The sequence below is a fragment of the Corvus moneduloides genome, chromosome 1 (assembly GCF_009650955.1).
Source record: "Corvus moneduloides isolate bCorMon1 chromosome 1, bCorMon1.pri, whole genome shotgun sequence".
NCBI classification, from domain to species: domain Eukaryota; kingdom Metazoa; phylum Chordata; class Aves; order Passeriformes; family Corvidae; genus Corvus; species Corvus moneduloides.
This window is the reverse complement of record NC_045476.1, coordinates 107,394,371-107,407,325: the sequence shown is the minus strand read 5'-3', so window position 1 is coordinate 107,407,325 and position 12,955 is coordinate 107,394,371. Positions and strand designations below refer to the sequence as shown.

Genomic DNA, 12,955 nt, shown 5'->3' with positions numbered 1-12,955 from the left:
AACCTCAACTGGGCTTAAAAATGGGATTTTCACCTCTGAAAAGTGCATTATTACAAAGTTACCATACAGTAAAAATGAACATTATAAAAATGGGCTTTCCTTGAGTTATAACTTCATATCCAGCCTCTCTAAAATAGAAGACTTGTTTTGTAATTTCCTTCAGAGAGGATAAAATTCTTAATCCTTAAAAGTAAAAGAAGAAAAAAAAAAGACAGACCTCAAAAAAAGGAAAGATTAATGGATCCTGCACAAGATCTAATCAGATAATACTAATGCAGAGATATTAATGAAGCTGTCAAGCGCTATTCACTGTACTGAAGGACTGAAGTATACATTGTCCGTTTAACCTTCACCACTGATGTAGTGATTTGCAGTCTGTTAACTTGGTGTTCCATCACTGGAATCTTGTGCTTTTGTTATAGCAGGAAATAACGAAGGCACAATCCGAAGGCCATTTAAATAATGCTCTCTGTATAACAGACACCAGTGATAATTAGATAAGAAGAAATAAAAAAAGGAAAATATTTTCAGTTCACTTTCTGTCTTTCATTAGTGTGTGTAGCATCTAATTTCTTCATTATATTAGCTAAGAAATGTTGAAATATTTACGCCAGGTCAAGAGTCATTGCATATTGATCATACCTTAGATATCCCGTTCATTTTTCCTAGATTATATTCTGCCTCAAACCCTGATTGATACCTCTGTATTCCTCACAGGAGCTAAGGTTGTGTATCGTAGAGCAACAGATTGAGGACGATGACTGTAGCTTTTGTAGGCATTGCTGCACCCCACAGGAGCCAGGTTCTACTAGAAAGAGCTTAAATAAAACATTACTTCCACTGCATAACACAGTAATACTTGATATTGTAAAGTCCCTTTGCCAATCCATACTTACCCTCTTCTAAACATCAACTTTTCTCTACTGTATCTGTACACAGATTAGATTTTTAAAATTTATTTATTTATTTTTTGTTAACAAGGATCCTTATATATTTTGGATACTGTCAGCAGCATTGGGTACCCAAAGATATCTGAGGGAATCCTAGGGAAGGATTCATGTTGCTGAGAGCAGATGTTTACTTCTTTCAGTTATTGAGACTCCCTTACTAGTGACTGGTGAAAAACAGGCATTCACAACTAGACCAGCTGATTTCTTTCCTGGAAGAATTTTGCTACAATCACTCTAAACACCATATGGTGATTTTCTTAGATGTACATGGCTACATTAAAGAAGGTTGAACATGCTCTTAGTAAGTAAGGCTGTTTAGAATATGCATCTACACCACTGTTATTTTTTCATCCTTTTCTATGAGGAAATACTTTTCTAATGAAAGTGTATTTTTGGTGAACTCCCTACTAGTCTAACACTCCCTCATGATAAACATTCACATGAAAAACCACATTTTTATGATTTCAGTTAATAAAGTTCTAACTTAGTCTTCTTTAATCAATACAGAAACTTGAGGGTGTCTTAAAATTAATTTAAATAGTATTTCTTTTTTGTTGTGCTAGTCTATTAAAATTAAAATGTATCTAATTTGTTCAATTACATATATTGTGCTGTATGTATTGTGTCTATTAAATCAGAGATTTCATAATCTTTTCTACTTAGAAGGACTGTGCTGTTGACATTAATATAGCAGAAGAAGCAATCTTGTCTGCAGTTTCATGATATATTTCCATGTGTTTGATATCTCTGTAATCTAAGTCACCCTATTTCAACAGATATCATTAATGGGGACAAATTAGCTTTCCTTTCTCCACTAAATACTTTTGTACATTTTGACTGAAAATATACTGTTTGCTAAAGGGTCAGTGTTTTTGTTTATTGAGGGGGAGTTTTGGTTTGGGTTTGTTTTTTTTTTTTTGAAGTTCAACAAATATTAGCCTTTTGTCTTTGACATTTTTCAGGTTATCATTTCTTTATTGCGTATGCTGATTTTTCAGGTTATAATTTTTTAAATTAATAGTTTGCTTTTATTAGATAATGTGATGCTTTAAGATATTTGTGTGCTTGTTTGTCTTCTCTTTAACCTTGCTGCTCATGGTCATATCACTTGCCTAATTGTTATCACCACAGAATGAAGTTTCTGGGGCATTTTTCATCTTTCCAGTATCACACTGCATTTGCATTATGGCTGTGAGGTTGTTTCATAACACATGTATTGTACTTAAATATAAAACCAAAGTGAAAATAAAAAATAATAAACATGCTTTACTAATGAATACTGACCAGTTGTATCCAGTAGAGTGGCAAGTATCCAGACAACCTTTCTATTTCAGCATATCTGTTTTCCTAGAGCTATGGATACTGCAACTCTGATTCAATGCAAGAAGTAAGTGCTTGCATAATGTGAGGATCACACGTAATCCCAGTCGGAGAAGCCTTTTGCTGCCACACAGAGTTTGTAAAAGTTCAGTGCCTTTCTGAGTGTGCTGTGCTGCAGTTCATTTTTCATATTTAAATCTAGACTGTTTGCAGCTGTATTATAGCATCAGCATAATCGCTGACTTTAAGATGCTCATTTGGGATTTATCCCACTGTAACTAGATGGAGAACTTAGGCCCTTGCAGGTCAACAGATGTGTGTTTCACCTCTGCTGCTCCTCTGAGTGAATACTGGAATGTTTCGCAGATGCTGGAGGATTAATTTGCAAGCACTTCTCAGATCCCTATGATGTATTCAGTAGCAGAACTACAGTAAAACATTTTTAATCTATTTTATACACTTGGAATTAGAGTTTGAAGATATTGAGTAACCAGACTGCAGCTTTAGAAGTGCTTGGGTATTTTGCTGCTGTTTTTGATGATTAAACTTGGAATTACAGAGGAATAGTTAGCTGGATGTTTGGTGCAAGCTGACAAAGTAAGACTATAGATACAGGGTAAATGGTTCTAATATTAACTTGATGCTTTCTTTCAGTAATGGTCTGTGAGCTAAAATGATTTTTTTTCCCTCAAAAATAATTTTCTTCTTTTTGGACTGTCCTCCAGATCACAGATATCTCATTTATTGTGGTGGGTAATTTTTGATTCTAATGCAGTATTTATTTGAAAAGAAACTGTACTTCCATCAAAGAAAATTAAAGCAGAAGGAAAGTATAAAAAAAAATGTGCATTTTGCTTAATAAGCAAAACAATACAAAACAATCTCCAGGCTTCATTGCAGTACAAAATATTGCCATATAAGCAGTGTCATTTAAGCAATTGCCACATTTTCTACGCAATTTTATAAAAGCTTGAAGAAAGAATTGTTTAGTCAATCCAAATACTATGAAAAACCAATAAATTCCAAGGAAATTTAAAATAAAAAAATCCCACCTACAATTTTCTGAATGAGGTGTTTTCACCTATAAGTAACCTGAAAAGATCGAGTTCTTATGTCTGTGTAGTATGTCCCATTGTATTTGCCATTAGCTTAGATAAAATATTAATAAGACAAAAATAAGTATTAATTCACAGTGGTGAAATAATATGTGAGAATTTGGTCCTCACAGAAGTTACAGAAAGTTTTGCCATTATCTCATAAATCTGTTTCACTCACGAAGTAGAACTATCTTTATTTTTAAAGTCATTGCAGAATATTCACCTAGTGAGACACTGCAAATAGTGTTTTGAGAAAGCTAAAAAACATCAAATATGGTCTCTCAGTCAAAGGTGCTGGTTGTATACAAATGGCAAAGGTAATTTTGTTTTTACTGAAAGTTTTAAGCGAAACAGTTTTGCGTCAACGTTGCTGAATAATAAAATTTCCTAATAACCTTGCCCATATAGGAGCTGGATTTTGAAGCTAAGACAAGCTATACTTTGAGGATAGAAGCAGCCAATATGCATGTTGACCCTCGTTTCCTGAGTCTGGGACCCTTCAGTGATATGACAACAGTGAAGATAATTGTAGAAGATGTTGATGAGCCACCTGTGTTTACTTCACGTTTGTACTCCATGGTGGTGTCTGAAGCAGCAAAGGTTGGCACTATCATTGGAACCGTAGCCGCCCATGATCCAGATGCCTCAAATAGTCCTGTCAGGTAATTCTAAGAGGTCTTAATTATTTTTTCAGCCTTTGCATTGAAGTTGTTCATCTTGTGGTGGGAGGGGTTTTGGTTACACTGAAGGTAATGAATAAGCTTTATTCCCTTACAGAGGGGAGATTCAGATGTTGTATGAGTTTGCATGGTTTGACTTTTATAACCTGAACTCTGAAAAAACCTCTGAAAAAACCTGTTATAACCTGAACCTCTGAAAAAAAATATATATTGAAATCTTTGTGCAACAAAGAAGAGAAGATACAGTTTCAGAACCCCAAAAGAAAATATCACCTAAAAATATCACTCATGTTTATTACTTTCTAAGCTTAGGAAGAGCCTATTATTATCTATAGCAAGTTATGTTCTCTTAAATCAACCAGGATCAAAAATTATAATATATGTGTATGCTTGAATAATGTTTTACAGTCTGTGTGCACTAGGAATCAGAATAGAACAGGACATAAATCCCCACATGGTAAACCAGAGCTGAGGTCCCACAGCAGGAAACATTAGTAAAACTCTTTACATGATAGAAGCGGACAGGCTGAGATGTATCCTGTTCTAGTCGGGATGGTTAAAGGCTTTTGGTTTTGTAAATTTTTCTGCAGCCAAATATCTTCCATTTGAATGGGAAGAGATATGATCACTGGAGATTCATAAGCTGTCAAGCCCCTCTTCCTTTGTCTTCAGTGTCTGAAAAACCGGCAAGTCTTCCACAATATAATGTCCAAGATCTTTAAGAAACCATAAGAGAACACAAATTCTCAATCACGTTTGCCTGTATCTAAGGTTAGAGCTGAATGGCAAAGACTCACCACCTTAGCTAAACCAGTAATGAACTACTTGTTATTTTTCTTATGCAGAATATTAATTCTCAAATGAACATGCAAAGAATTTAACAAGTAATGGTTATGACTTAGGAACTCTGTGAATTTAAACACCTGCAGGAGGAGGAACACATACACAAAACATAGTGCTTAGTTTCATTTGTTTTTATTGCTCACTTAGGGCATAAATAGGAAAGACCATTGCAGGTACTTGTTCGGATGTCATTTGTTTTGGTGATGTTAAGTCTTTCCTTTCATGCATTGAAAATGAGCTTGGGAACATAGTGTGTTTCTAAAGCAGTGATCTTATATTGCAAAAGTAAAGCATATGTTTCACTCCTAGAGGTGATGCAAGTGTTCTATCTCTTTCGTTATATATTTGCAACATATTCAAAATAGCTGATTCCTATCATGTATAAACAAGTCCTGGATGAATGTTTGGCATGGATTTACTTGTGAAATTTATCTTTGCTGAGCTCTTTCTTTGCTGTGGCAGTATTTTCTGGCACTGATGCTAGCATCTGGTGTATAGTATCTGGTTTAGCAGAATCATTTAGGCTTAAACACAGTTCCATTAATGCAGGCCATGGTCATAGTACTTTTGAGTCCTGTGTAAACATAGAGGTGAGTTTATTTGCCTTGATCTTGTTAATTTTTACAATTCCAGCATAAAAATTAGTTATATCACCAACTAACATCTTGAAGATTCCTTCTGCTTCAAAGTTGTTTGGAATTTGAGGGAGAGCAAAAAGGAAAAGTAGTGAGGATTTATCTATATCCTTGTGAACCTGCTATGTATATTGTCGAAGGTACTGAAAGATCACATAATTTAAAGCTGTTCTGCATATGCTTTGATACATCAGAGACAGATTCACCTAAAATTGGAATGTGAGGAGGATTAATGCATAAAACTTTTCATGATCTGTTTAAGAAGTTTAAATTATTAATCTATAATAAGTATTCCAACTTCCAAACATTGGATTATATTGATACTAAAAACTGATTTGTTACAATTCAGAAAATGTTGAAATTACAAGATCAGACACAAAACCTTGACTAGGGAAAATAGAAATGTTTTGAAAATAAAAGGTTATCTCATAAGGTCCAGAGAACTATTGGTGTTTGAACTAGCTTAAATAAAGGATTTAAACTCCTGCAGCTCAAAGATTTTCAAGTATTAATGGCTGTGAGGAATTAAAGGATTAAAAGTATTTAAAATATTTTCTTTTAGAATTTGAGTATGGATACAATGCTCGTAAATAAGGGAAACTGCTTGTTTCCTATGCATAAAATTATTTTTCTCCTTGTTTCATAAGAATCTGTCATTCAATTTATGTAACTTGTTTTCTTTTCCTCCCTCCCTCCCTGTCTCCCTCCTTGTCTCCCTCCTTTGCTGCTTTCTTCCTTTTCATCTTTCTCACCTCTCCATCTCCTCCTTCTCCTTTTTCTTTCTCCTTCTCCTTATCTTTCTCCTCCTTCTCCTTTGACTCTTCAAGTTGCATAGTGATAGTCTTAATAATTTAGAAATCTAAGGATTTCTAAGGGAAATCTGGCAGGAGATTGAATCTTAGCTATGAGGCCTGCCAAGACTGACTACACAGCAGAGGTGACAGGTATCGTCTCATGGGGAAACTTGCCAGCCACAAAGCAGCTGTAGAGCACTGACCAAATAAACATCAGTGCTGGCAAGAAATAAAGTGAAAAATGGCCTACAGTTAACACAAAATGAAAGAAGAAAAGAAAAAGTGAAGGAGGGAAAGCAGTAATCCATGAAAACTGCTGTTACTGTTGTTGTTACAACTCGTTAGTCTCTCTCTCGCTGTGACATAATGCAGCAAAACAATTCTATCTATGTAACAAGTCTCTGCACTTAGATTATAGAGCTAAGAGGGATAGTTCAAAAAACAGTAATACAGTAAAGAAGAAGATGGTGTATTGCAACACAGAACAAACAAATTGTTTGGTAAGATTGTGTCTAGGAAGTCCCATTTTTTAATTGTCTTCCATAATTCTCTCTTTTTATGTTGTTCAAGAAATTTGGTTTGTGTTATATCAATAATTTAATATATTATCAGTGTGACAGTAATTGCAATGATCACACTTGATCTGATTCAGACATTTTAATTCATCCTGAGTACGGGGAAGTGCTCTGGAGTACATACTTGACCTGAATGAGAGTGCAAGAATCTGACCCAATAATAAATCTAATGTTGAGAATATTCCAGTTGTAAATCTAAATTTGCCTAATCAACTGTCCCTTTCTCTCAAAAGGGATATAAGCAAATCACCCACAGGCATTTTGACCTTTTCTCTTACTCTATTTGCAGTTTGCTAAGAAGCTCATTTCCCCTTCCTAAAACAAATTGGGAGGTAAAGATATGTTAAGCCGAAGAGTTAAGGGCATGAGCCTGTGTTTGTCTAATGACAGTAAAGCATCAGGAGCTGACAGTGATGACATGCAATCCCTTGGCCCTAGTCTGCATCATCTTCCTTTGTTCTCCCTTCCCCTTCAGCTCTGGGTGACTCAGGGGCTCTTCTGCTGGTAATAGAAAGCTTTGTGCTCAGGCTGCCAGCCCCCATGGGATCACTGCCTGGCTTGTAGCAAATTCCAACTCACCTTCTCCTTAGCTGGCTCTCTGGAGGATGCTATTTGATTAATTCCTGAGTTTGACTTACAGCAGAGAGGAAGAAAGAAAAGACAGCGGAATACCTATAACCTCACTTAAGAGGACACTGTGGAAGTGGAGCCCACCACTGTCAGCACAAGTCACTGTGTAATTCTCTCACCTTTGCATGTGGCTTTGCGTCTCTTAATGCCCCAGGGAAACTGGACTGAACAATGCTCAAACTAAGGAAACAGTGGAAACACTTTCCCTCTAATAAGAAATCAATGAAATATTTTTACAAGCTGTAATAAATGAGAAGTTTTCTTTCATCCTTTACCTAGGTATTCGATAGATCGAAACACAGACCTGGAGAGGTATTTCAATATTGATGCCAACAGTGGAGTCATTACAACTGCCAAGTCTTTGGACAGGGAAACGAATGCTGTTCATAATATCACAGTTTTGGCCATGGAAAGTCGTAAGTATCCATAGCAAGATTTTTATCAACAGTTTGTGCGTAAAGCTTTAGGCTTGGTTGTGATCAGCTTCATTCAGAGAAATTGTGGCAGTTGCAAACCGTGGCAGACAAAAATCACTTATTACTTAATGCAAAAAAAATCTATATAATAAAAATTTAAAAATACAACAGTTTAGGTGTTTGCTCTTTCATTTGCTTCATACCTTGCATATTCTTTTGTCTTCTGAAAGACAAGTACAAAGGGAGTTGAAATATGTTAAGTCAGCAGTCTCCTACCAAGTGTCAATAGAGGAAAAGTGATGTGGAAGATATGGGGAGACTGGTTACCCCATCCAAGTGAGGGCACTCAGAGTTGATTGCTGTTGGTCAACCACAGCATTCTTAGAAGGTATGAAGAAAAGAGGATGTGAATGCTAATGTGGTTTCATTTTCCTGACTTTAAGGTACCACTGGAGAAGTTATTTTGTATTTGGTATCTTATTCCAATGTAAAATGAAGTGTTTAAAAATGTAATGCTTCAAGAGGGTACAAGAATTCTTCTAATGCCATTTCAAACCTAAACTTGTTCAGCTTTGTATGCGTTCTGTGAAGAACAATATATTTTTGCTTTTATATTTGAAGAATTTATTTCTTCAAATTTCATCCTTAATACTTCTCTTTTGGGCTGTGAGAGTAAAAGAGTTATCAGTTCTCTGGCTTGCTGTTGTAAAAATCAACACTTCTTGATTTCTGTGAGCTTAATATAACATTTAACCTGAATGTTAACATTTATCATTTAGTGTCTCTATGAATTTATCTTGTGTTATCACAAGTCATTGGTCTAAAAACCCAAAATGGAAACCAAAAATTTTCCTGGGTAGTAACAAAACTGATGAGGTAGACAAAGGGCATACCTGACACAAATGAGAGTCTAGGAGCATAAGCAAAACCTTATACTGCTTTAATTTATGTTCATACCTGCTTGGTTTTCAATAGGCTTAGTGCGGTAAAAGAAAAATTTGGTGTCAAAATTGCTTACTTCTCTGGTATTTCACATGTGGAATGAAAAAAGAAACCAAAAAAACTTTGTGATTTACATTTTGGGGCTTAAAATATTTATTAAAACTTGGTTGCAATACACTATAAAAAGACAGACACATATTTGCAGTTTTGTAGTTTTTCATTTTGTCCTGCTATAACACTAACATCACTGTTTGGGGTAAAAAAGGATTATAACATCTCTTTTCCCTGCTCCAAAAGAGAAACAAAATAAGTATTGCACTCACTGATATTACTATGCTTAGTCCAAAATACAGTTACTGTTTAAGGTTAAATTATGCCCTTGGACCCTGAACATACTCATATTTTAGCTAGAGATAAGTATCAGTTTAAGGATGTGATTCATACTTAAAGTGTTCAGCATGTTAATGACTAATACTGTCCTGCCCAGCTCAGGTCCCGTGTGCACCCACAGAAGCACGGGTGGGTTCAGTGTTACAGTCGGTAGCAGAGAGCTGAGGAGGGCATTTGCGTGCGTTCTGGCAGGAGCATTTATTGCTGCTACACTGTTAAAGCGTGCAGAGACAAATACCAATACGGTCCTGAAGCTCATAGTTTTATCTGGGGGTGGGGAAAAGGCGGGACTAGGGAACAGGGACCAGTGGGGAAGCTCTGGGAGAGTGACAAGGGGTAGAGGCGGACAGCCAGCTGGGGAATCCAAACTGGGATAGAGTACCGTAACAGAACATGGCATCCTGGGAGAAGCCTTTCTGGTCACCCTAATTTCAGGAGGTTCTTGTAGTACTAGGGACTTGTCTTCCTGAAAACTCTCTGTCTCTTGTAATGTATGTTCACTGGCCACCACAAATGACAGTATTGAAATAGTTGCGTGTGCACTTCAAATACTTTGGGATTTGCTTCAGAGTGCAGTCTTCTTTTCGCTTATATACAGCTGATAAAATTCTGGTTTTGACTTTTTAATGGACAGACCCATCTGAATTTCAGAAAGAAACCCCAAACATTGCACCCATAATAACCATGCTATTCCCAGTATGAACAGTGATGTTCTGGATAGCTTGGTGATGATTTTACATCATCTTGCTCTTCCATGTGATGTGATTCAATGCTGTGATTAGTGAGTTAGATTTCCAGTTTATCCTGAGAGTAAAATCTTAGTTTAATTGAAGCAGCTGGAGGTCCAGAAGATCAAGACAAGAGCTTCCTATGTATTTGAGGGAGGGATTATAATTGATATGACATGCATATCCAAAAGAAGAATGCAAATGAAAAAGATAATGACCTTTAGAATAACTTTCAGGGATCTTCTCTTAATTGTTTTGTTGGACTTTTTCCTGTAGAGAATCCAGCACAGATTGGGAGAGGCTATGTAGCCATCACTATCCTTGACATCAATGACAATGCCCCTGAGTTTGCCGTGGAGTATGAGACAACTGTCTGTGAAAATGCTCAGCCTGGTCAGGTATGTCTTGATAGGTTTTATGTTTATTTTTACCAGATAGGCAATCATTCCTTATGAAAGCCTTCCAGATTTAAGATAAAGAAAAAACATAAGAGTAAAAATGAAGCTTTGGTGAACAGTACAAGCAAACAGTAAGAAAGATGCAGGTATAAAAATTACTAGTTGAAAGTAGTGTTAAAGTCTCTGTCTTTCTTACTGGTATAACTGATACATTTTGCTTAACTCATCTAATTTTGGATAATACTAAAAATACATACTTCCTCCTAACTGTGGTGGGAAGTGGGAAGGAGTAACACAAAGGTTATTCTGAGACTAAAGGCCTAGCACTGCAGAACATGCAGTGTTCCCCCTAGGAAGCATGGACCTTAAGGACACAGTTTCACAAGGGGATTATATCCCTATTTTTTATTCCTGTATTTTCAACTACCCAGATATCTTCCAAGTAGTCCTAGACTCAACTAAATCCATCTCCTGTTGTTTGTCCTTGGTGTCCATCATATTTGGCCTTTTACTCTCTGTGGAAGACCTCACAAAATACATGTACTTTGTATCAGTCTCTCTTCCCACTTCCAGAAAACTAGTAGATGTTGCACCTGCATAGATCCCACACAGTCCCTGGAACACTTTGCACTTTTGTGACTTCTCCCAGTGTATTGTGATTCCTGTGGTAGATCTTGTTTACTGCACATTTCAAAATCACCTCATAATTTAAATTCTGAACAAAACCACTATGATTATCAGCTTGTGTTCATGAGAAACACAGACTAGGCATACGCTTATTATTGCACCTGTCTGTTTTCCCTGTGCTCTGGTCAGAAGAGGACCAGAGAATTGCAGTTTCCAATTTTTGTGGATATTAAGCACTTTCTTTAGAGGTAGATTTTGATAGAATTTTAGCAAATGAAACTTAAAAAAAATAGTAATGAAATTCCAGAAAATATTAATATGCTTATGCTGTGCCTTTCTGGTTTTCATTATATTAAAAAAAAAACCAAAAAACCAAACCAAACCAAACATGAATTCCAATGCTCAAAAGCATCACAGTTTCCTTGTGAAGGTTTAAAACATTGCTTGTAACCACTGATAACTACACTAAGAGCCATCCAGAAGATACACTTCTTTCACTGCGATGTACTTTATTACTCCAAGCTCTTGTGAATGACAGGACCTAACTTTCTCCCAGGCACTGAAAAGCATTGCTTTAGCCAATAAATTTGGTACAGGTAAAGTAAAGAATTGAGTCACACTTTAACAGTGTCTCTACATGCTTAGGAGATTAGAAAATCAAAATGCAAGATGATTAGAACTCAAGGGAGTGTTGATATTTTGATGGGTAACAGGGAGGTTATGTAATGTACATGCACATATGCTTCAATTAAACCCTGATGTATCTCAAAACAGGTGATCCAAAAAATTAGTGCAATTGATAAGGATGATCCACCAAACGGCCATCAGTTCTATTTCAGTTTAACAGCAGAGGCAGCAAATAACCACAATTTTACATTGCAGGACAACAAAGGTAAGAAAACTTCGATTTGGTAAATATTCACCACTAGAAGCTTTCATTTTCAATGCAGCATGCTTATTATGACCTACATAAACTTCTGTTCTGGTGAGAACATAAACTACAATCAGCCTGCAAAATATTTTTATCTGTAGACTATTTGTCAAAGGAATTAAGCTGTTGTTTGAGTCATTTAAAGCCTTGAGCCAAACAGAGCAGCATCAAATCTTTAAATCCTTTTTTTTTTTTCCCATCAGTCACTCTTCACATTTTTTCCCTGTATTTATAGGTTTTTATCTAAATTAGATTTTACCTTGAGGCAGTGACTGAATAATGTCCAGGAATTCATGTCTTATTAGTATAAACTCAGGGCATTTAAAATGAGTGCACGGTTAACAGAGATGTTTTGTGATTTGTGAGGAATTTGTTTTTTTTTCTTTTAGAAAGACATATCTTTTCAGTAACTAAGTATATCCCCTTTTGAAGAATGCTTTTGACAATGAAAGCTGCCTATAATATTTGTACAGACTTCTTATGACTTTTTCCTCAAAGACTCCCATTGACATCACATTTCTCTTAGTTAAAGTATCTGAGAACACACTCTAATTACTGCCCTCATTAGTTGCACTGCACAGTATAGCAGCTGGGCACGAGTCAGGCAGTTTATTTATTAGTTGAAACAAACAGAACTAAATAGACACTGTATTGCTCTGTGTTGCTCTTTTATGGATCTGTACTAAGCCAAAGCTACAAAGTCATCTTATTAGAAAAGCAAAAAACCAGACATATGGACACTGAAGGCCACTGTTTGTACAGGCAGACTTTGAATAATATTCAGTAAGTGTAATGTGTGACCTAATAAAAGTCTTTCACACAGGTCTTCATTGCCTTACTTTACATGTAATTAATGAAAAGCTTGATTTTCTTCATATGAACAGCTTGCAATTTGAAACTAATAGAATATAGAAGACTCTAATAGCAGCAATGATCAAAATAATAAAAGTGCATTAGAATATGACTGTTCAGAAATCTGACATCATGAGTACTATAAAG

The 12,955-nt window shown here is 35.9% G+C and overlaps 1 protein-coding gene across 2 annotated transcripts in view; it reads left to right on the top strand.

Moving 5' to 3' along the window:
* The window catches only part of LOC116449627 (cadherin-7), a 92,685-nt gene that overhangs the window by 60,451 nt on the left and 19,279 nt on the right, over positions 1-12,955 (top strand). For both annotated transcript variants that reach the window (XM_032121338.1, XM_032121328.1), the window contains exons 7-10: positions 3,776-4,029; positions 7,804-7,940; positions 10,277-10,398; positions 11,800-11,917. In XM_032121338.1, the coding sequence (XP_031977229.1) occupies positions 3,776-4,029; positions 7,804-7,940; positions 10,277-10,398; positions 11,800-11,917 (631 nt within the window). The remainder of the gene's footprint in view (positions 1-3,775; positions 4,030-7,803; positions 7,941-10,276; positions 10,399-11,799; positions 11,918-12,955) is intronic.